This window comes from Labrus bergylta, chromosome 9, assembly GCF_963930695.1.
Source record: "Labrus bergylta chromosome 9, fLabBer1.1, whole genome shotgun sequence".
Classification (NCBI taxonomy): domain Eukaryota; kingdom Metazoa; phylum Chordata; class Actinopteri; order Labriformes; family Labridae; genus Labrus; species Labrus bergylta.
The window spans coordinates 20,475,920-20,503,878 of NC_089203.1; the positions used below are offsets into that span (position 1 = coordinate 20,475,920).

General features: G+C 41.1%; 1 protein-coding gene across 2 annotated transcripts; it reads right to left on the reverse strand.

Moving 5' to 3' along the window:
- Positions 1 to 1,167: 1,167 nt before the first annotated feature.
- med12 (mediator complex subunit 12) lies at positions 1,168 to 27,833 on the reverse strand. Of its 2 annotated transcripts, none has more exons than XM_065958577.1 (43): positions 27,677 to 27,833; positions 26,796 to 26,900; positions 26,493 to 26,684; positions 24,113 to 24,272; positions 23,814 to 23,989; positions 22,633 to 22,743; positions 22,077 to 22,349; positions 21,785 to 21,946; positions 20,614 to 20,713; positions 20,359 to 20,495; positions 20,042 to 20,173; positions 17,974 to 18,100; positions 17,519 to 17,748; positions 17,363 to 17,422; positions 16,980 to 17,153; positions 16,559 to 16,703; positions 15,558 to 15,676; positions 14,901 to 15,044; positions 14,619 to 14,782; positions 13,159 to 13,290; positions 12,639 to 12,866; positions 12,405 to 12,549; positions 11,951 to 12,071; positions 10,214 to 10,324; positions 9,974 to 10,087; positions 9,611 to 9,747; positions 8,881 to 9,060; positions 8,105 to 8,176; positions 7,857 to 8,017; positions 7,352 to 7,513; positions 6,971 to 7,172; positions 6,594 to 6,703; positions 6,317 to 6,452; positions 5,694 to 5,843; positions 5,083 to 5,445; positions 4,828 to 4,966; positions 4,520 to 4,725; positions 4,163 to 4,237; positions 3,611 to 3,840; positions 3,272 to 3,455; positions 2,820 to 3,062; positions 1,861 to 1,942; positions 1,168 to 1,727 (listed from the first exon to the last, which is right to left on the reverse strand). In XM_065958577.1, the coding sequence occupies exons 1-43, from the start codon at positions 27,776 to 27,778 to the stop codon at positions 1,690 to 1,692; spliced, it is 6,534 nt and encodes a 2,177-aa protein (XP_065814649.1). In that variant the 5' UTR covers positions 27,779 to 27,833; the 3' UTR covers positions 1,168 to 1,689. The 2 variants fall into 2 exon arrangements, with proteins under 2 accessions (XP_065814649.1, XP_029134406.2); XM_029278573.2 differs by having other exon boundaries at positions 4,511 to 4,725.
- Between the last annotated feature and the right edge of the window lie 126 nt (positions 27,834 to 27,959).

Genomic DNA, 27,959 nt, shown 5'->3' on the forward strand with positions numbered 1-27,959 from the left:
GATTTCCTGTTAACAGCAAGTACCTTAGAACTTGTACCTTTATGAATTTGGCAAGTTTAAGTGTGTTGTCTTTACATTTTAAGAATCTTATAGCAGCATTGTTGAAACTATGAAAGCATAAAAAAACAGTGGAGTTGAAATTAAGTATTTTAGCAAGCCAAGACATTGAAGGAGCATACATACACTCCAAAACGGACACATCAGCCAATAAAATCACTTTAACCAATGTGTCTAATTAGGTAGTATAAATAATAAAAGGTGTGTTGGTGCACAGGACCTTTAAATGTAGCCATTAATACCTTTTTTCATTTTGTTTAAAATTACAGAGCAGTAACCTTTTCAGTATAATTCTACATCAAGTCACAAACAATTGTTACTGTTAAGTGAAATATAATTTAAAATCCCTCAAAGCACTTTTCATTACATTCACTAACAATAATGAGCTCCCTCTTTTGAAGATATTTCTTAGCCATTGACATGTTTATGGAAGACACTCTGACGTGGCTTAAATAAATAGGAATAGTAAAGGCTTTAAAACCATTTCCCAGCATCATTTTTGGGTCCCAATGTTGTGCATGGTGGCTCTCTGTGGCACTTAACACAGCTTTGATGAATGATACTTTACCGGTGTTTTTCATATCTGGTCAAGTCGATACCCCTGCATTGAAAAAGGTCTGTAACCGTGGCAACCAATCACATAAATTACCAAGATAAATTTAGAAACACTTAAGTAATATTGTGTTGTGTGATCACTACAGTAATTAGGAACATTGGCTATAAATCATGAGTTACTGTGTTGAAGAAAATTGGACCTTAGTTGTCATGCTTCATGTTGGGTTATAACACATCAGAGAGAATAGTTCATTATAACCTTGCTGTCTGAACTCAGTATAATCAAACAGGGAGGACACATATATATATATATATATATATAAGCCATTAATGGCTCTAAATTCAATTTTAACAGGTGATGTAAAAGTTACCTAAACACACGAGATAATCAAGCATCAAATAACTTTGACCATGTTGTCACTTGAACTGATTGAAGGGATTCTTCTGGATCACAGCAGCCTTGTAGAGACAATCCTTTTGAGATCTTTATGAAATATTTCATTGACCGTCTAAGAATAAAGCATACAGGCAGATAATACAAGTACAAGACATAAAAACTGACATGATTTTTTTAATGAGAAATACACGAAACTGAAAAAATTGTACAAATTGAAATAAAATAAAAAAAATTGCATTATTCTTATAATTTCTGGTACTTTTTTTTACATAGACTTCTCCATTTTTAGCCATTATCTGTTTACTTCAGAGCAGGATCCCTCATTTGATACTCCATAATTACACAGCTGAACAAGATATTTTCTGATCGCTGCCATAGTGGTCGAGATGTGATTCTGTTCGTCTGTGTCTGTGTGTGTCTGTGTGTGTCTGTGTCTGTGTCTGTGTCTGTGTCTGTGTCTGTCTGTGTGTGTGTGTGTGTGTGTGTGTGTGTGTGTGTGTGTGTGTGTGTGTGTGTGTGTGTGTGTGTGTGTGTGTGTGTGTGTGTGTGTGTGTGTGTGTGTGTGGTGGTCCTTTGTGCCTTAGACAGCATACATCAGACTGGATATATCTCAGTTGTAGAGCTGGAACTTCCCACATGATTAGAGCCTTTATCCCACTAACTACTATGAACAAGCACAATCAGTAATATGGATTGGTGCCCTGTCCGGGTTGTGTGTCTGAAAAGAGTGGGAACATTTAGTTATAAACATGAAAAGTATTTGTTCTCATCAATGCACAAAGGTAACAAAGGAAGCTTCAGGCACACATATTAAAAGTGATTAATTAATAGTTCTCAAGCTTCTGACTTACTTGAAAGTTGCTGTTGCAGCTGTCTGACCAGAGCTGCTGTCTGCTGCTGCTGTTGAGTCTGTTGCATCCCCTGTCGTGGGAACTACAGTATAAAACACACATTTGTAAGCACAGCTGAAACAGTTTACCCCGCAATTAGTTTTTGAAAGCCGTGATGTAAAGATCACGAGTCGATTGTTTTTTTCTCTCTCGTGATAGCCGGATAATATATTTTTAGAAGATAATTGGGATGGCCATACTATAAAGGACTCGTTAAAGAGTGCCATTTTATTTAATCATAAATGCTTGAACCTTTAGGATAACGGTTATCATTGTTTGGGAGATTCATAACTGAAAGGTGTTTGAAGTTATGATTGGTACTTGATCGGACATTTTCAGATTGATTGCGCCAGATGTGAAATCATCTAAACATGCTGGCATGGCACCCCTCGTCTTTGATAAACAACAGTATTGAGCAGAAATTACCTTTGTTTTCTTGTTTTAACATTTAATTATTTGTTTATCTTAGAGTAACAAAGCTTGTTTTATCGAGTTAAAGATATATAAACTGCAAGCATGGCAGTTCTCCGCGTCAGTGAATTGCAACACTCCAAGTTTCACTAATTCTGCAGAATGCATACTGTATCATTTTAGAATTTGTTCAATATTAATTTTGTTTCCACACGTTAATTTGGGATTATTACAACAGTGGCTTTGAGAGACCTAATATGTTTCTGTTGTTATCAGGAAAAAATTCAATTGCATTTCCATGTTGTGTATTAGGCCAGTCTGCTGTATCCAGTCCCTGTGTAATACTTTTGAGCTTGTCAATACAAGAGTGGCTGTGAGAATCCTTTTTTTATTAACAGAGAAAATGGCATGTTAGAGCCAAAAGTGTCTGTTACAACAACTGATGGAACTATGCACATCTCCTAACTCACTAATCATACTAACAACTGGACTACCTGGATAAGACCTACCATAGGTTGCTGAGGGGGCAGGGGCTGCATGCCCAGGCCCTGGTTCTGAGCCTGGCCTGGTGGTGGCCCCGCTGACACCTGCTGCTGCTGCTGTTGCTGCTGCTGCTGCTGCTGCTGCTGCTGCTGCTGGGGAACCTGCTGTTGAGGAGGAACCTGCTGGGGTTGGACCTGCTGCTGCTGCTGCTGCTGCTGTTGTTGTTGTTGCTGTTGCTGTTGTTGTTGAACTTGTTGGGCCTGCTGCTGCTGTTGTGATAACGGAGAGTTAGGAAAGTAATGTTTCAGTCAAGCCTGATATTAAACATTAAGCCCAGCTCGTTAAAGCTAGTGCTTTTTGTGAGAGTACTTTCCCAGCTTATCAAAGCATAAATTAAAAATGTGTATCTGATTCTTACTCTGTATATGATGATACAGCACAATGAAGTGCTGGATAAATGAATGATCTAGTGACTTACTCTGAGTGCTTGTTGTCTGAGGTACTGCTGCTGTTGCTGTGCTGCTTGTTGCTGCTGCTGCTGTTGCTGCTGCTGTTGTTCTGCCAGCATCTGATTGGGCCTCATGCCTGAATGGACGCCTTGGCCTCCCATGTGACTGAGGTTGTGCATGATGGGATTCTGCTGGAGGGGCTGATGGGCAAACCTGAGACAAGAAGAAGATGGATGAGAGCATGTGGCGGTGTAGCTCCTCACAACTGGACATTATCCTAATGAGTTTAATGTTTGAGTTCACATTAGAAAATATGTGCTGATTATTTATCAAGCGATATAACGCAGAAAGGAAACAAGAAGACTGACCTCTGTGTGTTCTGCATGTTGTGTGCGTAGCCCGGAGCATGCTGATGAACATAACCACTGGGCCTTTGCTGCATTTGCCTCAGAGGATCCACCACAGCCGGGTTGGCTCCAGGGTGGGTGCCCTGGAAGTTCTGGTTCCCATAGGAGGGAGGAACTATACCACCACCTTGGGACGGATGCGGCTGCATCCCCATGTGTGATCCATACGTGGTATAGCCCTGAGATATGTTCTGAAAAGACAAAACATTTGTAATAGTTCAGTCAGGATTCTTAATGAAGTGAATCCCAGTAAGACCAGATAAGACACGAGGGAGTATAAAAACTACAAGTTTGTATGATGCAATTCTGGTAGGATGGAGAACAAATGGAGAAAGATCTGAAATTGCTGTGGAGGTGGTAAAGGGAACCCTGATTTATCAGCATTTCTAGTACTCTTGACATTATTTGCATAAATAAAGGTGATGAAGTACACATAATCAAAGGAAGGATTTCAGATGACTGATGGATTTACTGACAGAACAAAACAAAACAAAACAAAAAAATCAGATTTACCTGGGAAGCCTGCATTGAAGTGTATGGTTGGTTGGGTGTTATTTGTCTAATCTGCTGTCCTATCATACTCTGATTCTGAAAAGAGAGACACAAAGTCAGCATAACAGCAAATTCAAAGTTCTTTATTCAGAGTGAAGGAGGATTCTTGGTACTGACTTAATAGTAACTGTTATTTTTAACCTAAAAATAAACAAACAATATTGATCCTAACCTTTACAGATGATGTTAAGCAGAATTCTAACAGATAATCATTCGTCCTAAAGCTTCTCCATTTAGCTAACTCCTGCTTTTGGTTATCTCCTCTTCATTATCAGGAGAAGCCTGACATCTCAGCGCTGACTGACTCACCAGTCTGACCTGTAACTGCTGTCGTAGTATCTGGCCCTGAGGCATGCTGGGCTGGGGCTTATAACCCATCGGGTATTGCTTGTCCATTCCCATCATGCCTGGCATGCCTCCCTGCATACCGGGCATCATGCCTGTGTAAGTGGGCCGAGCGGGCATCATTTTATTCATCTGTAGGTTTCGAGCCGGTCTGTATGGAGGTTCTAAACCAGGACCACCTGTGAAAAGTAAAACCCAATTTCAGACGGTACTTCATTCAACTGAATAGTGTTGTTGACGTAGTAAAGGAATGCGAATGTGAGAATATGCCTTTAACTGACCTGGAGGTAGAGGCTGGTTCTGTGCGTACATGCCCATTGCCGGCTGACTGTATATTCTGCCATATGGATGATTCTGCATCACCTCAGGTTGCATATTAGTCCCATAAGCAACGCCACCAGGTGTACGGTTCACATAGTCCTAAAGACAAAAATGGAAAAATTGTATTTATTTGAAAATAAACTCATTGTAGAAATAATGGCCGTCAGTAAAGCTCTTCATTGACCTTAAAGTCAAAAGTCTGCTCCACAACTAACCTCTGTCTTGGGTGCTGGAGTTTTCTTCTTCTTGGATTTCTTCTTGTTGGTGTCAGAGGGCACAGCGGGCACACTCTTCTCTGGCTTCACCGGCTCCATCATCTTCTTCTCTGGTTCCTGGGAGACGGGGGTCAGGGGCTCCTCCTCCTCTGGGGGCAGCGGGAGCGGCTCCAGGTAATAGCTACGAGGTTTGGGCTTCAGGTGGGTGTGGTAGAGCAGAAAACGCTGCTGCTCCTCAAATTTGGTCACCTTTCGATCCACGCGCACCGTACCGAACCAGCCCCAGGAGAGTGGGGCCGAGTGTTTGAGACCCTCGAAGACATCCCAGGGAGAAATCTTCTGTTTGGTTGAAACTTGAAGGCCCTGGGTGATACAGAGACACAGCAGTGTTAGGATCAGCATGTGCACGTAGTAAAACTAGGATAAATATTGGAGATGCTTTAGAAAAATGGAGAGGTTAGAACGTAGAAAGCTTTAGTCGCCGCGACATGGCAACCCTTTTGCACATGGACACTATGGAGGAGGGGATGGAGGGAGACAGCTAACGGTTAAGAGTTAACGGTTGCTCCTTTAAGATTCAGGTTACATGAAGTTGGGATGAAATGACGTACCTCCTTCTCAAATCCAGCGATCTTGTTTCCCTTTGTGTCTATTAGCGAACCTTGAGGCTCACAAGTTATGACATCTCGGGTTTGCTTGGGCAACGGCAGAAGCTGGCGAACCTTTTCCAAACTCTCTGACTGTCGATCGCCAAGCTCTTTCTGTGGATGTGAAATGAGCACATTTTGAGGAAAAGCTGTTCTAAAAAAGAAAACTCTCTCAATGACTAAGGGAGACTTTCTGCCTCATTTCTATACACGTTTATCACTCAAATGTTTGCTTGCATACAAAGTTATCAGCTTATCAAGACATAGAAAGTGAAAAGAAACCTGAAGTCCTTTTTAAAAACTGTGGAAACCTTTCACACTCTACGTAGTGGGGTTGCAGCTCCCCTTGTTTTACCCTTAAACTGTCATGGTCTGTCACATTTTCAGTTTATACTGTTTTTTGTTTTGCCATGAGAGATTCTAACTTGTGGAGTTTCATTTGAAATGGTCTTTTTTCTCAGTGCTACATTTTCATCTGATGTTTTGAGACTTTAAAGATCTACAAAACCAGTTTACAAACACAGGTAATATATATAACGTATGAAAAGCAGAAAATAATTGTCATCGTAACAAGATTCTGTTTTTACCCTGAGCTTCTTCACCAGGTTCATGTAGGCTCTCTTATTCTCTTCCATGCTGCCCTGAGAGATGCTGGACATGTCAGCAGCCAGAGTGCCGTTAATCAGCACACTCAACATGTCCAACACCGTCGTGAAGAGCTCACTGTAGGAGAGGAGGCAAAGAAAAGTGTCAGGTCTTTAATGAAGCTGAAATGTTCTTGAGAACAGATTTTATGTTTTGAAAACTTTCTGACGTGTCTAAATAGAGAAATAATTATGTTTCTTTTCTGTAGCCAACGCTCACTTATTGGACTGCATGTCCACTGTGCCGCTGCTGATGATGTCAAGGAGAAGTACGGCCCACTCAGTGGTCTGCTGGGTGCTGCGCTGCACAGTGTCAAACATGCCACCCACCTTGTTAGAAGAGAAAAAACAAAATATTAGCCTCTTCATAACACATTTTATGTTAGATCTAGGTAAGAAAAGCTGAAACTGATAGTTAACTTTGGATGATTAGCTTCATTCATTCGGCTCATTTGTATTACATTAAAAAGGAACGCTGGTTCTTTGTAAGTGTCTTAAACTAAAAGTGAACATGCAGAACTTGCACCTCCATTTGTACAAAGCTAATAATAAATAAATGAAATAAGATGCTGTTTGGAGTGATCATGAAGTTCTTACGAGATTGAGTCGAAGTTTCAGAGCCTCATGCATCATTTGCTTTGCTTTGCAGTCGTCCTGGTACTGGTCTTCCCTCCAGTTAGTAACAATCTGCTGCACTTGGCTGTAGAGGGAGGTGAGAAGGCCTTCCCTCTGTTCATCCTGTCCCTTCAGGCACGTCAGCACCAAAGACAAGAACGGCTGCTGGCTCAGCAGAGACATACTGAGGAGAGGGGGTAAAGATGTGATTTAATAAAGAAATAAAATCATGTTCTGAAGACTGGCTCATTTATTTAGTTTCTGAATCTTTCTCTGAATCAAGTCATTTTCTGCAAAACAATTTTCAAGTTGCTATCAAAGGATCTTCTTGTCAAAGAAGAAATGCTTACGCTTAATGCTTACCTTTTCTGTTTCTGCCTGTCCCTCTCTTTACGTGAGGAAGAACCCAAGTGCTGTCCTTTCTCCAGCTCCTCGCCTGCTGCCTTCAGAACGTGACCCTGAACTGTGGTGGGCAGCTTAGCAATCAACGGCGCCACCAGCCACACGCCTGAGCGCTCTGATGAGCTGCAGCATGACAGTGCAAACAAAAGGTTTCGATTTTAAGCAGGACAAATAAACAAAAACATCAGACCCAAAACATCTATTCGAGGCCATGGTTGATCCTGCGTTATGCAAGACATTTACATGTTGTTGCTAGGTTGTGGTTTATCACAACAAACATAAGAATGAGAAAGTTGTAAATCATAGATCTCCTGAGGCAGCAACCGACTGATACAGAGAGCTGGGTTGACCTTGATAAATATAACTATGTCTGTTACATTTAAATTCAAGAACAATGTGTAAATCTACTAAAGGTAATGCAAAGAAAATTGTTTGAGGAAAATGAATTAGTAGGTAAGATACATACCTTAAAATTGGCTTTATCTTGCTGGTGGCGCTGTTGTTGGATGCAGAGCTGCCCTGGGCCACTGCTCCATTCCCTGAGGGGTTATTGGAGTTCAACTCGGCTGACTTCTGAAACACCTCTATGGTGGCCTTGGCAATGTTTTCCAAGAGCGAGTAGAGCTCCTGTTGGAAAGTAAGTGAGGAATATTCAGATGAATACTATCGTTCATAAATGTCTTTTTAAATAGTTCAGATGCACTGAAAACGTACATTATTTGTGCTCTGTTTGATCATCAGCTGCAGCTCCAGGGACGACTGTCTCATCGTCCACTGGTCCATATTCTATGGAAAAGAAGTATAAATCATTTAATAGACAGATAGATAGATGGGTACTTTATTAATAATTTGCAAGAAATACAGTCAAGACACTACATAAAAACTGAACAAATAAAAACAAGACATCAAAAATCAGTTATCAGTTTTTAGAAACTAGACTAAAATTTCAGAATTGTAAATAAAAGACGTCCTAGAAATGTAATTAACTCTTAGTGTGCAAAAGTATCCAGTGTGCAAAATCTGTTAAAGTGTATTTATAAATAACTATGAGTACTTGTATTTATTGTGCGTTAAACAGTCTGATGGCAGTTAAGAAAAAGGACTTCCTGTAACATCCAGTTCTGAAACTGAACCGGCATTTCTTTCTCCTCCCTCAACGATTAAAACGAGCATCACCTAATAGTTTTATGCATGTTTTTTCTCTCTTGTAGTCAAGTTTGGTTAAACAGTCCCTGATTCGTGCAGGAGAGGGCAGTAACACCTCACAGTTTTGATTCAAGAAAGACGATTCACTGCAGATTGTTTAAAAGTTATTTTTATTTATGGTAATTTTCAGAACTGATTAGGTCTGCGTCGCTGCTCTTATAATCTCCTCAAGTTCTACACCCTCAACTAAAGACCCTTCACTGGCTTAAAAAAAAAAACAAAGATCTGGCACACAAACACAGAAGTCTATCTAAAACATTCTCATGTTCCTGTGTGTTCTCTACCTGAAGGATGCGTTTGATGCGCTGCCTCTGTGGGTTGTCACCATCGTCACTGTCCAGCTGGCGGTGTGGGTAGCAAATAAGCTGCAGGAGCCGTTGGGCCTGGATGTTTACCAGCACCGGGTCCTGGAGGGCACTGCTGTCCTCAGACAGAGACTTCAGGCAGCGCTCGCCGACCCATTCCTGCAAGACAGACAGAAGAAGAGGGGGGGAAAAGTGGGAAGAGTGAGAAATGCGAAAATTGTCGAGAGCCTGAGTGATCTCAAGCTTTCATCATAAACTGATTGAGCTTGGTGGAAGGACTGAAAATTAGTTATTTCTGAGGAATTTTACTGCAGAGACTTTCTGGGTAGAAAATATGTCGTTTGTATTCTAATAACATGTCCAGCCATCTAAGCTACCACCAGCACACTCTCTCCATGTTCCCTTTTCTCTATGTGGTACCAGTGAGGGCTGCTGCTCTGCTTAATGCATTTGAAGTAGCTCGGAAAACCAGAGTTTCAATACAGAGTTTATTGTTCTATGGGAACAGACAACATTACATTGCTGAATATACTGAAAGAAAGCCTGTGTTCTTAACTCTCTACAGTAAAAACAATTAATTTGAGACACATTAATTAGTCGTCTCAGTCCCTTCATTGTCATATTTTTCATTTCACACTGACTTACTGAACCACGGTAGAGAATTTCATTACTTTTACATCATTCCCCCCACGCCGACTCATCTCCTCACCTGCTGGCAGATCGTCTTCAGAACATACTTTGCATACACATCCAAGCTCGCTGTTTCTATGGAGACATTGCGCCCCTCCGATATGTCATCGAGGCCAGCAGGGTGTGAAAGTCCAGAGCCTCTTAGCTCTGCATCACCTAAAGCAAAAGAGAGAGGAAAAGTAATATCAAGCATCTATCAGTGACAACAGGATCCAGTATTTTCACAGCATGTAAACCTGTATCAATCCCCTGTATGACTCAACTTATGCTACAACAAAGCAGCGAGAATGTTTGACGAGGCAAACTGACTTTAGCTCACCCTGAACATCGTAATCTTTTGAAAGACAGACTCTGGCCTTAAACTTTCTGCAAAGACTCTTACCCAGCATGAAGACAGCTTTGAGGACAGCAAACACTGCTCCCACAACGATACTGTTCTGAGAAGCAGCAAGAAGGTGGCGGTCACAAGATGACCGGATACCAACAGGAGATTTATCTGCAAAGATAAGACAGTACCAGCATTAGGTCTAGAAAAAGTCACAAGTTTGACAAAAAGGTAAACAACTGCTGAAAAGAAGCTTTGAAGGTTCAGCTTGTTTTCATTTTTATTTTTATTTTTTACCTGACTTCACACCATCTTGGGGGACCGGGTTGCGCTGTGGCGTCTTGAAAAGGTGCAACAGAATCCTGCAGGTGAGTCTGGCTCCTGGCTCAGAGTCTTGCTCGCTGCAAGCTGAAGATACGTTTCGACAGAGAAGCATCGTTTAGGGATGAGTTTTTGTCACATCAGGTATTTTTGCATACTCTACACCAGCCTTTCCCAAACTAAAGACTGTCGCGGCCCGCTTTGAAATACAAAATTAATCCGGGGCCCGTTATAAAATAAAATGTATGACTACAGCTATACCTTTCAGTAAGGGTAAAGTATTAGTCATGACAACTTGATATTATGGCAAGATAGACACGAACATCTACTAAACAGATAGTAAAATATTATGTGATATAATGTCCATGAATAGTCATGACAGGCCTTACTAATCACTTAAAGGGTTGACTCATGGTAAATCATCATTATTGTGATATTTATTTTATTTCAATACTTGGTGGAGGTCTTTTTGCGGCCCACCTGCAGTACCCACATGGCCCACCAGGGGGCCGCTGCCCACACTTTGGGAAGCACTGCTCTACACCATGTACCACATCAAAGACGCACAAGCTCTTTTCAGATTGCGATTGAGTAATAACGTCATAATGAAGCTCTGGACCCGAGGGCTGGTCTCCTCGCCTGCTCTGCTGCTTTAAAGTGATCCCGTCCTCTATTACTAACTCCGATGCCAGCACAGAGGTGGGACGACTTGGTCCCACCATGACGCCTCTGTGACATTTATATTGAAGCAGCATGAAGGGGTGTAAATATCACACCTTGAACTGGAAATATGAAAAGGGCTACATAAAAATTTAAATCTTGCCAATAACAACCTCTTATCAATCACGATGAAGTGGAATTCTCACAGAGCTGCCGTCGCAGACGAGGGGAGTGAGAACAAAGCATTCACAAAAAAACAGAGCTGCAGGCATCTGGCATATGTAGGGAGGTTATAAAGTGAGCTGGATCAAACCAAACAGCATGGCTGAATGGAGTTTTGTCTCCAAGCTGAGAGGAAAAAAATGATTAACAGTGGGGAGAGAAAGGAACTTCTGTGATCAGAGCACAAAGTGCACCAGTGCTTCATGAATCCACATCAAACAAGCTGCGTTGACTCTCCTCTCTGCTAGAAGTCATTCATTATAAAGTTTGGTGTTCTTTCCTACAGGCCAGAGCTACAACGTAATGCTCACTTATTAGTGGAAAGCCTAATGGCTGTGGTATTAATATACATACGGATTCATGGGAGGGAGTTGGCACAGAGAACCTTGACAAAGCTGTATCACAGATTGAAACAAGTTTACTAAGTTTTATGAAGTTGACAAGTTTCAAGGATGGTTTGAGGAAATGATTAATTACTGTGGGGGCGGGAAAGTTAAGGGAGCTTAACTTATTTCCAAAAATATAGATTCAGCACCGAAAAGCCCGCTCTAAGAATGAGAGGAGGAGTAAAATAGGTGACGTTAGTTCATCAGTACAAAGTTCACCAGTTAGCTCAAAGTCAGCGATTAATGGTTGAAGTAGATAGTTACAATTTGGGAGTCATACATTTAAAAGAGATTTTATTTAATTAATTAATTAAATTTTATATTGGTAAATTGGTCGCCCAGGTGTATGTAACTGGACGATGATCTGATAACCCTTTTTCTATACTCAGATTTGGTAATACATGTTTGTACACAGCAGTAACATTTGAGATGAAAGAATCTTTACCTGCATTGAGGAGGGAAGGAATGGCCACACAGCGGACCAGGTCCTCCAGGAGTAGGCACTGTCTCGCAATGAGTATGGCTACGAAGGTTGCCAGGGAATCATGGAAGGACAGATCGCTGACCTGAAGAAGAAAAAACAAAGATTAAACGCTCAAATAAACGCTGTCAGATAAGAAAAGATACTGAAATCAGACAACTTCTGTGTATTATTTGAAAGGGAATTAGATCGGAATCAAGCTATAGATAGACACACGGTCAAATATAAAACACATTTACCTTACAGTACCATAAAAAAAAAAAATCACAGAAAAATACACGAGAACTGATATTTAACAAACCTCAATTCCATAAGTAAATGAAGGAAGTTATCACTATTACAATTAGCAATAGAAGGCACGTTACAGACGACTGCTATACCACACACGCTTCTAGCATTAGGGAGGTGATGAACTTACATCCACATTACACAGCAAATCATTGAAGCCACAGTTTCCGTTGTTAGAGGAACAGCAAAGGGCCTTGAGGATGCCGAGCCACTCGGCACTCAGGGAGCGACAATAAGCGGTCAGCTCTGCACACAGGATCCCGATATCATTCACCCTGAAAGAACGTCACCATATGAAACGACAGTCTGATAAATGTAATAACCAAAAGTAGTGGGAAGTTCAATCATAAACAAGGTCTCACACCTCTCAGGGTCTCTGTGGTCCACACACACGTCCATGAGCACGTTACAGACGAAGCTGTAGCGATTGGCCGGGCTGTCGTTCAGGATGGTGCCCACCATTTGGTGGTGGAAGCTGTGAGCTGAAGGGTTAGCGATGGCCTCCATCATGAAGCCAGGATCCCACAGCATGTTGGAGTCCGACGGGTCGATGTTGCAGTAGATGGAGTTTTTCACTTTGGAGCAGAATTCACTGAAGAGAGAACACAAAGGGGGGTCAAATTACTAAAGGTGAAATATAGACAACAACATATTTAGTGATCTTTAATTGAATGTGCACAACTGCTGGTTGATCCTTATGAATAAAAGCTATTCAGAAATAGTGCTAATACATGTGTGGAGTATAAAGATGAAAGGATTTTCTTACAGTTTGACTAAAACTTCTCTTTAAAATAAATAAATAAATAAAACGTGACGCTAAATAATCCTTTTTTAGTGTAACCTAAAACATTACAGATCTTTTCAAATGGTTGACGATATTCTACCTGAATATTTCTCCGAACTTGTTCTTCAGGTGACTGCAGGACGTGTAGAGGTCGTACAGGTACGCCAGGATACAGCGCTCAGCTGATGAACAGTCTGCTGGGTTCACACCTGACTTCACAGCGATGCGCAGTCTGTGGGAAACATTTACACACATGATTCAACATCTTCTTTCACTTCAGACTGTCTAACAAATGTGAGACATTCTGACAGATGGTTTTGTGCTTTCTTGCTGGCAGTGAGAGTGGAAGATTAAAGTTTGTGCAGCTCAGTATGGAGTAACAGTCAGTGGTCACTAAATTAGCTTAGAATGAAGCCTGGAAACTGGTCATCTTACTACCTTCAAAAGGTAGAATAGTCATCATATAAACCCTTCATATCCTCAATAATCACCCATTATCTCAAAGGGAAACGACTACATAACTATTTTGCTGTTTTATTGGAGGTTATGGACTGGACTTTTTCCTGGCCCTTGCCAGTACCGTCCTAAAGATCAAGTCAGGCAAATAATCCCCCTTAAATTACAAATACTTTGGGGCGCTGGTGGCACAGTGGTTAGTATGGAGGCAGCGATTCCTCCAAGCAGGCGGCCCGGGTTCGAATCCAGTCTGTGGCTCCTTTCCCGCATGTCTCCACTCTCTTTCCCTGATTTCCGACTCTATCCACTGTCCTATCTCTACAATAAAGGCACGAAAAGTCCTAATAATTGCAAATACCTGTTGGAACGAACATGAAAAATTGTGTAAGGTCCGTCTAGTTTTTATTTTTTTGTCTTTTGGACCGAACAATGACAACCCCACCCCCTTTCTAAACTAGCTGCCTGCTGATGGGAGCGTCCTGTTTACATGCGAGTAGTATCAATTGTCCCATCTTGTCAAGAAAGTGGAAAAGCATATTTCCCAAACTGCTGCTCCATTCCTGTAAAAGTACTTTCAGCAAAAATCGCTGCGTAAATATTTAATTACATTCCTTTTAATTAGAGGCTTTCTATAAGCTATCTTAAAGCTTTTCCTTATCGCCAACACTTGAGGCGTTTAGCTAATGCTTTAATCCAAAATGACTTTCAACCACTGTAACAGCAGAATCAGCTGAATGACTAAAATTAAAAGCATCACAAACAACACCTAACGGTCTGGTGCGCAGAGAGTGCAATGTCAGCAAGCTGTGACAGTAAAAAATAAAATCATTATCAACAGAAGAATCAGGCACAGAGAGAGAGAACCCAAGACAATTATTTAACCTGCTCTGAAGTGTCCTTTTTACTACTTTGATTGTAAATGAAACTAATTAACTAATCTTTCCCCTGCAAACACCTTTATGGATTTGTATGATTATCCTCTGTGTGTCTACAAAACCCAATAATAGCAGATAATAGTTTGTTCCTCCAGTGTTAACCAGAGAGAGGGAGTAAGATTAAATTCTTATGACTCCTATGAAAAATAAAAGCTTGTTAGCTACATACCCGTCAAAAACCTGCGCTGTCTGCTCAGGGTTGAGAATGAGGCAGGAGTGGTACCTCCTTAGCACAGCTACGATACACAGACACAGGCCGATGGTGTAACTGCCCGCCAGGCTGGACGACTTCAGCAGCAGCTCAGCTTCCACCAGACTTAACTCATTCAAGAGCTACAAAACAAAATGCAATGGTTTCTTTCTTTCTTTTTTTTTTACAAACAAAGACACATCAAAGATTTTCTTTTTACTGGATTCATCGCTATGACATTAGTAATGAAGATGCCCATACCTGAATAGCAAAGTCTATGAGGCCACTAACGTTGAGGGAGTACTCCATGAGGTCAAAGATAAACTGAATGTGCTGGACGAGAGGCAGGTGATAGGACATCCCTAAGGCAAAGCTGGTGATCTGTTCCATCACATTTCTGGATACCTACACACGAAGAAGAAAGAAAGTATATCAGACATCGTTTACATGCAAAAGAATTTCAGCTTTGTGTCATCAGCACAATAACAGGCTGCTAATCAGCAGAGCTCCAGACAAGACTGTCTACATTTGACCTAAAAGGAATCACTTAAGCATAATTAATTGATGCCTAAACTTCACATATAAATGCAAAAACAACCAAAGGGGAGTGATTACAGTCACCTTGCTAAAACCACCTTCTATGAGTGTCGTTGAAATGTTGCACATTAGATCAATTAATTGTTCTGTCGCGACCTGGACCAAAGAGATTCTAAATATGTTTAGTTATGGTGGGATTTTAAATGACAGCTGACTGAGTGCATTGTCTAATCAAGCTAAATGAGTCACTTCATTATTTGGTTTCTTGCTGCTAAGTTATAAGCATCCAGAAAAGCGGTGTTAAGCCCACAATCGGGTGATTCTTGCACTGAAACACGGGACACATGAGAACACAGATGAACAAGGTTTCCTAGTCACAACCTGGGAGGTAACTTGGTGCTGGTCAAAGTGGGAGAGGTGCTGGAATTTGGAGAAGATGTCTTCTGCTGTGGGAAAAGCCTCCGGCTTACTCCGCTTCCTCTTCTGTCCTTCCTCTCCTCCTGTGTGTGTGTGTTTGTGTGGAATGAGAGAGGAACACAATCAGAGAGGGAGCAGCGACACTCAACTGGTCAGCAGTATTCTTTACAGTCTGCTGAACACACATGGAATGAAATTCCACTTTAACCACCGGTCTGTTATCTTATTTTACAACGTGGATTTCAGGCTTCAGTGCAAAAGACACTCATACATAGACACTTAGAGGGAAATCAAATTGAACTTTTCATTTAAAATAAACACAATTTCAAGCTGAAGGTCGCCATCAGCTCATGGGAATGTGATAAGGACCCACTAGAACATCTAATCTATGTCATTATAACTCCTTTAATCACTTTAATAAGGTCACTTGTATCAGAGATAGAGTGGCTGAGAACAGATGAGAGCTATTAGCATAGAAATAGGGTGGAAGGAAAATTGAGCAATGCAATGCCCCGAGGGTCGATAAGAGATTTAGAAAAAAAAGCTTGTTCTCTTCAGGGCAGAAGAAAGACAATACAAATGGAATGTATTAAAGAGCGGGATGTATTAGGGAAGACAACAGCTGTAATAGCCACTGTGGGGAAAGTCAGAAATCATCCTGAATGTAAACTATGTTTAACAAAATCCAAGCATGATGAAGCTTCAGCTTTCAAAACTGCAGAACAAAAACAAAAACACCTGATCGTTCTTCATGCAAAACAATGATTTTTCTACAGAAGAGGCAGGAATGAATGATCAATTTATTGCATAACATGTCTAAGAAATGTAAAGCCATTTCACTGACTGATTTGAATTCTTAAACATGAGAAAGTTGAACATGAGGTGATGCAACACATATATAAATGTGTAATAACGCAGAGCAAGCGCTCAGTTAGAGGCTGATATGAGAAGAGAAACACAGTTACCTGTTTCTGCTGTGCTTTTGCGGTTGAGCACCTTCAAGATGTCTTTGGTGATTTTCTTGATGGTGTGCCGCGCCTCATCTCTCAGTTTGCCCACTCCATAGAGGACAACCAATCGTTGGTTGCACTCGTGGCTGGCACTCTCCTCCTAAAAAAAACCGAAGGCAAAGACACAAAACGAGACCCTCAAAACACTGTGTGCACCTGAAAAAGATGTGAAACAGAAATATACCTGGACTGTGTGTTCGTTTAAATTTAAGAGAATCATATCTGTTTGACCTATGAGAAATTGAAGACTGGAAAACCTGTTTAAAATGCCTCCTGAGTAGGCAAACCAGCTTTGAGGCAACTTCCGCTGATTGATAGCACTAAGAAATGTAATTTCTAATGTTTTGTTTAAATGTCAAGCGGTGTGTTCTCTTACCTGAGGAATAGGGAAGTGAGTGGCATACTGAATGTGGCGAGGTTGCTCGTACAGCTGAGGAAAGGCAGGGTCCATGCCCTTGTCTTTACAGCCGGCCTTGCCGTCCTGGTCTGGAGCCGACTTCTCAGGAGACGGGCTCCCTTTGGACTCGCAGTGCATCGGAGGAGAAAACATCTGCAGGGCAAAAAAAAGGGACTGAAATAACTCCCAGAAGGGTTGATGGGGAGTTGACATTTTGCGGTAAAAATACATAAAAAGGGGCAGAAATAAATACTCCAAACATTAGGGAAATTTACTGAAAGTGGACTATATTGTGAGCAATACTAAATTATACTAAACCTATTTCATTGAGGGAAATATGAAGTGTTGAACACTGTGTGTACCTCGTCAAAATTAGCACTGGAGTTTTGATCGATTTCCATGGACTCTGACAGACCCGTATCCTGTAGAACAAAGAACAGCGACCTCAGGTTAGTCTTTTCTGTAACGCTGAAACAAAAATGATTCATCACACTCCACATCAGATGCCTCCAACTCGCCTCCATCTTGCCACTGCCGCCTGCCTCCTGCTCCTTGCGCTCTGACTCATCGGAGGGCTCGTCACTGGGCGAGCGCGGGCGCGGCAGGTGGGAGTCAGACGCCAGGTCACCGCGGGAAATGAGCGTGCACATGTAGATGTTGTGGGAGAAGACGTCGTGCCTGATGAGCTCACAGAAGAGCAGCACGAGGTTTGAGAACTCAACGCGTTCGCTTTCATTTCCAGGCTCGGCTACAGAGGGGCGGAAAAGAGGGTTTGAATAATTTAATACCAGGTTTTCTGCTGCCAGATCATTCATAATAAATATGCACTGGGTGATGAAATGAGAAGCAAAGTCATAAGGATATAAAGTTCCTTCAATATCAAACAGATTGACAGCTTTGAGAATCATAGCCGCAGGAAATGTACAAAAAAAACAAAAACAAACAAGGAAGGAAACAAGAGACAAAGACTCACTCAGTGTGGGGGCCTGAGTGTCGAGGAACTGCAGCAGCACCTCCTGAAAGACTGGAAGTGTAGCAGCAGAGAGAGAGCCGGATGACACTGAGCCCTTCTCATCCACCACCTCTGACTCACCACACCTCTGCAAACAAACACACAGCACAGACAGACATCACGCAGGGAACAGGTGCTGGACGTAATTACAAGCTTTCCTCATTTGAAACATTCGTTAGGATATAGAGTTTGTCCACAGACCGCCACAAAATATGACTAAAGCGATGACAATATTTCAAAAGGCTTGATGGGTCTATTAAGCATTTCTGGAGAACAGGACAATCAAAGTAGGGGCCAATAAAAGTTGATGATAAACATGCACATAGAGGAGTTGGACAAACTTAAACTCTGTGCTAACTAAAGAAAGATCATACTCAGCGGTACCACCTCAGTTTTAAAAAAAATCGTATTTATTAGTTATGAAGGTTTGATAGTATCCATAACATTTCCGATTTAATCATTTCCACTTAAAACTAAATGTAATCCCATGGTGGACTAAAGTTGAGAGTCTCTGCTCCAGACTGCAACGGCGTACAGTATGTAGTTCTTATGCAGCCTGAGAGTCTCTGGAGTTGCTGTTGTTTTTTTACACTGCTGTTTTTGAGAGCATTATCAGATAACAGCCTGGTGTGGTCACTTTCTGTTCAGCTGAAATCACAGATAACTCGCCTCATGCTATGAAAATCATGGGTGTTGAAAAAAAACCAAAATCTCTCCAAACACTCTTTGAACAGTCTGTTGTTGAACAAGCACAGAAAAAAAGTGTCTAACCCCGACCCACATTCTTCACTCTGAGTTCGAGCTTTTCCCCTCTGGGAGAAGAGTCAGGGTCCCTCAGACCAGGCTGAACCCCTTTAAACATTCACGTGTGCCGATGTCCATCAATATACTGATTAAGAGGTGATGTAGGATGATGTGCCAAGGGGCCGTGCAAGATGTCAATATGTCACTGCTGTACGAAGGTGTTTTGATGTTTATGTGGAATTGTTCCATGTTTTGTATGATCTCTGTCTTTGTACTTTTAAATTCTCTTGTAACTGCAGGACACAGTCTCAGACACATTTCACTTTGTAGACAATAAAGTACATCTTATATTATCATCAAAGAAATGTCTCTCTCCTTGAGCGGTAGGCCCGGGTTCGCTTCCACCCGTGGCCCCTTTCCGCATGTCATTCCCCGCTCTCTCTCCCTGGTTTCCGACTCTATCCACTGTCCTATCTCTGCATTAAAAAAAAGGCACGAAAAAGCCCAAAAATAAATCTTTAAAAAAAGAAAAGAAGAAATGTATTATGTATCCCTGACCAGTATTATATTTGGCGATCTTTCTGTAAGATGTGAAAAATATTTGATGAAACTATGGAAACAAGTCATGTAGACATTCTATGCAGGGTTGTGATTTGTGAATTTTGGAAATCAGAATATGTGAAATCTTAGCAGTGAGCCTGTGCTTATCTTTTCTTTCATTTCATGCGTAGATGCAGACACACATTGTAGATGAATGGTCCATAATCAATTTTTTTTTTTTTTTTTTTTAAAGGAAAGATTAATAAAAAAATGATACAATGCCATTCAAAAATTGATTCAGTACAGCTTGATACTATTCGCTCCATTTTTGTCTCCAGCATGCTTTATGTGCTCAAGCAGCGGCTAAAACCTGCACTCCTTGATGCAGGTAGACTCCTCTTGCAGGTACTGTCAGTGCTCATGGATTGTTGTTAATGTTATGGCAATGTTTGACGCTTCCCCCGGCATGAATTATGCCACCGTTACTCTTATTGTTGACTGAACTAATTACTGTACAATGTGACACTTCTCTAGTGGGAACAGGAGTAATAAGAAGAAGTCTATTAGTCCTTATCTGTTTATATTGTCAGACATGACAGCACAGTTTAGCTAACTGGACACCAGAGCAGAGGAAGTGTAATTAACTTGAACACTACAGAGACAGATATATTAGAGCTGTGACGGGGACAGAAACATGTTGTAGTAACTCACAGAGGGGGGAAGTGCGTGTGTGTGTGTCTCTTACCTCTGCTTCTATTTCAGCTTGTCTCTTCTCCAACAGCTTGGCCACCACCATGGCCCTGTGTCTGCCAGAGCGCTTACAGCACACTGCCCATTCACAGAGCAAGGTCACCACCGCATCATCATCCGGTGACATCTGCACACAAACATGCCTTGTGAGACAATACGGCTGAAAATAGAAGCGCTTGTCACATTCTGTAATCTGGTAATCACATGGTTTCTGCAGAGACGCTAGACATTTGGTAGAAGATTGCCCCTGTATTTTTATCCTGTATGAATCTTAGATTATGACACTGAGACAAAAGTGGAATGTATTCTTACCTCGTGGCCGTCTTTAGTCTGACCTGACCCAAATATTCGGTTGTACAGAAAATCCAGTGAGTTGTTAAAGTCGGACTTCTCAAAGCTGTGGTTGTCTAACACCTCCAGAGTGTGGAGGACCCTCCCGATGGTGAACCCTGGCAACAGATTACAAAGACCATCTTAAACATCGGCTTTGTCTTCCCCACGCACAGATCTATTCCAATGAGGTGTAAACGCATATATTCAGAGATAATAAAGGAAACGTTTTCTGACCTGCTGTGGTCTCCTGACACTTGTCAAACGACCACCTGAACTCCACCGCCTGGCCTCGCTCCTTAACCTGCTCCTCGATCTCTCTGAGCTTTGTACGAACCTGTGGTCAAAGAAAAGTAGAACACACGATTGAAAAAAATACCGCTACACATTTGTGCTTCTAACATGTTAAACATTCATCTTTGAATTAGAGCTCGACCGATTAACCAGCCAGCCGATAATATCGGCCAGTATTAGCATATCAAGTGACTACTGGTATCGGCTAATTTTATCACAGATATGCGCCGATATTAACAGATTTATTCACCAGTCAAATAGCATTTCATTTGAGTTTCACTGTATTACACTTTCAGTTCTCTTTCTGGCTGTCACCAACAGAGTGTGCTGTATGGATTACATCAAGCATTCTCACTCTCTAGAGTGCAAGTACAGTGCAGTTCCAGTACAAAAGTTCCAGTTGAGTTAACATCTTTTCTTCATTAAATATATTTTTCATAATTGTTTGATAACTGCATTTTAGGGATCAACGCAAAAAAAAAGTGTAACTATATTTATCTATCTCGACAGATGGAAGAGCTAAGAAAGATATCGGCCCCAAAACTCTGATATCGGTCAGGCCCTACTTTGAATGCATAAACAGGACATGGTTTCTGGAAAAATATATTTTAGTAGTGCAAAATTCATAACAACCCATGGTTGATTTTCTGTCTAGAACAACTCTCTCTACAAAGACTCACTAGATCTTTATAACTGAGAGTCTATGTCTATTGAACAGTTGGTACGCAGCTGGAAGAATTGAACTCAGTACGGTCATTTTTATGCTACATACTACATGAGTCCTTCCAAATGTTTTTGAGCTTAAGTTTGTTGCTCTTCTTAAATATTTTCGTATTTTAAAAAGGTAAAAAGAAGCTTGGGTTAAATTATACGTTTAATTAAACATGTACTGCAGGAACTCTCACTGCTCACTCTAGCCGTGATTTGCTTTTAAAATGTAACCATGTAAATATGTACAGGGGTATGTAAGAAGGTTTGGAAACATCATGCCCCACATCATTTTGTGGCATGTGTAGGAGTTTACTATATTTGTATGTTTTTGTCTATCACTTCTAGCAACATATTTCAATGTGATGAAAAAAAAAAAATCAGTTAAACTTTTCTTTATCTGTACCATTGATAGAGGTACCTGCTGTGTAAAGGCAGTATTTCCCCCTGGCATTGGTAAGCTGGACGGGGCGATCGGCAGGAGGTCCAGAGGAGAACCAGTTTTGTTTCTACTGTCTGTGAGAGAATAATGCCACACCAGAGCACTTGGACAACACAACACGATGCTCTAATGAAACAGTAACAAGGGGAGAAAAAAACAAGGCAAATGTTAGTGGGGAATTTGAAGTCTTGTTTTTCATTTCAAAAGCTGACATGATTGAAACAATCACTGAAATATCCTAAAATAAAGAGGGTACCTGTAACATGCAGCTGAGGCCGAACACCAGAGGCCTGTGCTGAGGGCAGATGTAGAAGTCTGTGAAAGGTGTCTGCGGTTGGTTCCCGCCTGCTGGCTGTGAGGTGGGGGTGGGTGGCAGAGCGTTACCTTGCTGCGCCAACATGCCATGGGCCGGATGCCCTCCTGTGCCGAGGCCCAGACTCCCGTCGCTTAGCAACAGGTTGAGGCGCCGTGTGCAGAAGTAAGCCAGTCGCCGTGACAAGTAAGCCGACTGTACAAATTCCCCTGAGTACTAAGGGACGGAGGAGAGATTCACAGCATTAGCCACAGCACTCAGCGTCCATTAACATCACTCATCTTTGGAAATGGAAACAAAATGGGAGGCTGCGCCCTCGGTGAGCGTCTGCCAGAAAAGGTCAACACCAACAAAGTGCTTCAGACGACATGCAATCTGTCCATGACAAAACTGCTGCTGCTGTACAAGCCAGATGAATGAATGCTAAGAAGGACTGCTTGATTCTCAAAAGCATCAGTCGTCATTATAGTGATGATAGTAAATAGACAGACGGACATACCTGTAGTAAAAGGGGCAGAAGGAGTCTTAAAAGCTCATCTTCACCGGGTCGGACCTTCTCAAAACACTCCAGCACCCAAGTCAGGAACTCGTGTCTGTCTAACATACCATCCTGAGTACAGAAAACAAACACAAGTGGATCTTAATATCAGGTGGATGTAAAAGATGTTGGCTGTGGAGAGGTTGTACTTGTTAATTGGGCTCATTGTTTGACATTATGTAATGATTTCTGTCTTCAGTTCAAGGAATCCGGTTGGTCAAATATGCAGAAAATGTGTTGAGGAACAGAGTAGCAAAAGGAAATCATGACAGATTTCTTTCCTCAGATGAGTTTTTGTTATTTGTTTAAAAATACAGACTTGTTTTTAGCTCCTAATTCCTCATCTGAAAACCGCTATAGATCTGATTAAAACTCAGATCGAAATTAGCGTATCAAGTGACTATCGGTATCAGCTAATTTGACTGTAGATATGCACCCATATTACTAGATTTATTCACCAATCAAACAGCATTTTCTTTGAGTTTCATTCTATTACCGATCTGATCAGTTCTCTGTCACCAGCTGAGTGTGCTTTATTGATTACAGCAAGCATTATCACCCTCCAGAGTGTCAAGCCGTGATGCACGTACATGCACAGTTACTTTCCAGTTGAGTGACCATCTTGTCTTCGTTAGGCTGCCTATCTTTTCCACAAGTGTATTATAACTGCATTTGACGGATCAACACAATAAATGTTTATATCCTTATCATATATCGCTTCTGATCAAACAATGATCAAAGTATAATATCGGCCGAATTATCAGTATCAGATTTTTTTCTCTTCCTAATATGGATATCGGTTTCGGCCCCAAAAATCCCATATCAGTCGGGCGCTAATCTTTGCCAGGCTAATGAGGCAAAAAGCCGATGATCGTTGGGATAAAACTTGAAAATGAAAGGAACCATGACCAGCAGGTACCCTTAAAGTGTGGCGGTATGTTGAAAAATATTTTTGCTGTTTCTATATGTAACAAAAGTCACAATTTTCAGCACAGCAGTACATCATGTAATGAGATTAGACCCACTGTGGCACTTAACAATTCTTTAAAACTTTCAAAACTGTGTGTGATCTTCATATTGCATTATACTGTTGAATTGTTAACCCAAACACAATCAGCTGTAGATCTATTTAGTGAACAAACCTGAAACATGAACATGGCGAGCTTCTCGTTGTACTCCCACTGCTTCATGGACATCTCCACATCAGCAGGAGTGGCCGGTAGTGGAGAGCTGCAGCCCTGACTGGGAACCTGTCTGTAAAACTCAGCCACCTTCTGAAGCTGCTCCCACAGGTACTTAGTAATAATCTGAGTCCATTCTACACACACACACACACACACACACACACACACACACACACACACACACAAATCATCAAGTCACAAACATCAAGAAACATGAACCTAACGGTGCTACGCTAACATTAACATCACTTTCTTACCTATACAAGGATCAATCACGTGCCTCTTCTTGACTTTAGTTTCTGTGATGGCTGCGTGATACGCACAGGTCATCTTTATCATCCATGCTGAACGCATTACAGGGACCAAGTACTTGGCCAAATATCCAAAAACCTCCTCTTTTTTGCTGAAGATAGGAACCTGTAACCAAAAAAAGACATTTCATGTGTCAGTGACGTTGAGTGCAACAAACAAGAATATAAATTAAAAAAAACTGCTCTATAAATCTTTGTATAATACAATGAAAAAAAAAAAACACATTCAAATAAATAAACTGGGGGAATTGGTTTTCACAATTTCCATTTAACAAATGTGCTTCACTGGGTTGTTTTTTTAATGCAAGAATAAAAGAAAATACAAAGTCATTTAAAATGACTCATAGCTTTTATTCACTGGGAAATGAGAAGCTCCACTTTAATTCAGCCTGATCGTCCTGAAATAACATTGTTTGTTTTGCCGCTACATGTGTGACCACTTACATAGAAGACCATTTGCTGTGTGAGAACAAAAATCATCTAGCAGGGAATCCATCAACAATAGATTTACAAGTTTAAAAAAACGAGGAGTGATACAACTTTTTTCACAAAGAGCCATAACATCCATTTGTTTTGGGTCAAAATACACCATAACAAGACAAACCACAGGCTTTCTTTACACAGAAACATTTGGTTTGCTTGATTAGGAAATAAAAACAATGACTTCCTTAACTTTTGGGAATGATTTTCTGTTTTGTGAAGTTAAATTCAATCGTTCAGGAAGAGTTTGCAGACTGTTAAATCCCTACAGCCAGACTGACACTTATCTTTCTGACTTTCACAGAACTGACATGTAAACTCCTCAAACCACTCATATTCTAACATTAAAACATTTTTAAACTGTGACTGATCTCTGAATTTCAATATTTAAATCAAGATTATTTGCATTCGCTATTTTGTTTCCAATTTCAAAACAGTTTTTGTTAAGCTTTTATTTTGATATCATGAATAGCTAAGGGTACTTCACTTCCTGCTTTACAAACCTGGTTTATTTTTAAATGAAATAAGAAACATCCAGAAGATCTAAGGTTACAACATTAAACTAACCATGGAAAAAGTAACTCATCACGGATGGCAAAAGTAAATAAAAACAGCTGCCTGGAAGTTTTGTTTTTATAAGTGAGCCATTCAAAGGCGCAGCCAGGTCGGTTTTCTTTTCCATCACTGTGACTGACTATAAGGAGATGTTGTGTTGGCTTACCTAGGGGGGGCCCTAAAAGGACAAAATAGCATGCAATTTATGCTATTAAAAGACCTTAATCAAATCCCAATCAATGCGTCAACACTGAGAGCCCTTTTACTAACACATCAGGATCCTCAGCAGCACCTGATCTGGTTCTGTAAACTACTCCATCTTCCATCCCAAGAAGCAAAAACCCCATGCTCAAGCTGAAACCTCCCGTTCAGATTAAAAACTATAGAGCCGATTTAAGGCTTCAATATGGTAGTCCAGAAACCTCACTGTTGCTGTCAACCCTGAATAAAATCTATGACACTGCCTTACATGAGATGTTGGCTCAATTAACATGAAACTGATATATCAGAACTGTATGAATATCAAGGAAATCAGCCTTATAGTAACACTGGTAGCCCTTTGAGAATGCAGTGCTTATTATATTCAATTTCTATCCAACATTATTATTACTAATGGGGGGTTAATGTCTCGTCACTAATAACAACTAAGGAAACAATAGACTAGCTTGACAGAGCCTTTTTATGTTCGCATGATAGCACTGTAGCATGTCATAGCAGATGCAGTTATAAATGCTAAGAATTAGCTGTGAAGTCGAAATGGTTTCAAAATGTAAGCATGCTTATTCAATAAATCTAAGTTTGACAGCTACCTTATTATCTCATGGCAGATGTTTTTTTTGGGGGGTTTTTTAGAAAATGTGGACAAGATTACAGACATCCAAGATGTGCCTCGTCTCAGTGTGAATGTGAGTGGGGGAAATGGTTGAGCCAGACAGGTGGGGAATGCATTCAATACACAGCTCAATGATACTACTGCTGCAGAGACAGTTTTTTTTATGTGTGTATTTTAGCAAACTTAGATTCTTCTAATCCGTTATGGAATTCATTTCTCATACAAATAGGTTTAAATGTTGGGTTTTGACGACAGCTGAATGATACCATACCAGTCCTTCATGTATGTGAATACTGGCACACAGCAGAACCAACCACAAACGCAATCAACCAACCTTGTGAGCCAGCGAGCCCAAATTGTGACCTTGTACGTTCAAACCGGTCTCCAGTAACCCGACTGATCGATGAATCAACAACATTTACTTAAGGAGGCTTTAACAGACTCACTGCCGGCTCTTACCTTTTTAGCAAGCTGCGTTAGAGGTTTAGTCCCGGCTAAATCCGTGAACCAATTATTGATGGAGCTCTGTGACCTCGCCGTGACGAGCCAGAAATTATCCTTCTGGTTAACCTGTGGCTTACGCTTCCCTGTGTCTTGAAACGTGTTGTACCGCAGCTTCTCGGCGATGATGCTGCTGAAGTTGGAGCTGATCTGTGAATCGAACGGAAAGGGGGGGGGGGGGGACATGAATGAGGGCGGACTTCCTTTAAAACTTGCAAAAAAAAAAATATGACAACAAGCGATCATCCAGTGAGCGGATACCTTTGAAGGGTTAAAGTTGACATTTTTTGCACTTCCATGTTCATCCCCAGAAACAGCTGGTTGGTTATTGAATCCTTGCTTTACATTCAGTGCAGTCAACTCATCCTGAAGAAGAAGAAAAAACACATATTTTAGTGCATTGTGATAGTGAATTAAAATAGTTAATGCAAAGTAACTAGTGTGCTTTAACACTATTTGATATTTCTAACCCAAGGCCAGTTTTGAATAGTGCCTGATAAGGTTAAATAACACAAAACACATATGCTTTTACAGTGTAATGTTATGAGTTCAGTATGAACGTCATTTGAAACATTAACACAATACCCTACAGGTAAAGCAGCCAAATGTGCATCATAAAACCGACTGCCTCAAGTTAATAATAGATCAGCAAGGCAGCAGTGAAATCCTGCTCGGCTTAACCTCAATTATAAAAACAAAAATAAAACATATATAAAGATAAGGTTATTTAGGGTTTAGCTAACTCGTTGGATAGAAACCTGAAGCTAGAAAACAATTATCAGTCACGCACAATCCCAAAAAATAAAAAATAAACTCAAAACTGTTTCCCTCATCACAAAGAAAAACACTCGTGGTGATTTATATCAAACTAGTTAGCATCTGTTAGCTTAGCTTAGCAGCCTCTGGTATTTTAAAGAAGCTGTTTTGGGGTGTTTTTTACAAGCAAGCTGATGAGCTAGCTAACAGACTGACAACTAGGTGCAGTTCATTGTTATTGCTAGGCCCCAAAAAATCGTCTAGAGGGCTTTGCTAAACAGGCTAATGCTGCTAGCTTTGCACAGCTTCTTGTGCTCTCACGGAATCCTTTCTCAAAAAACGTGATTCTCGTTCTTTGTGGTCGCGCGTCGTCGTGAAAATCTGACCTCTTTCTGCTTCGGGTCTTGAGGATAAACGTCCGGAGGGCCGAGTCGGGGCCGCTTTAAAGGCCGGTGTTCGTAACTTAAGATCCCGAAAGCAGCCATCATCCAGCGGCATCACAGCCAGGGCTTTCCTCCTCCCCCCCCTTCTTCTTCTCCTCCTCCTCCACCTCCTCCTCCTCTCTGCAGCCCGAACAGAACTACAACAACCACACGCACTTCCGGCATGGCTCACATCCCGCAACCTTCAAAATAAAACGCGCGCTCGCTAAGAATACATGAACAAATA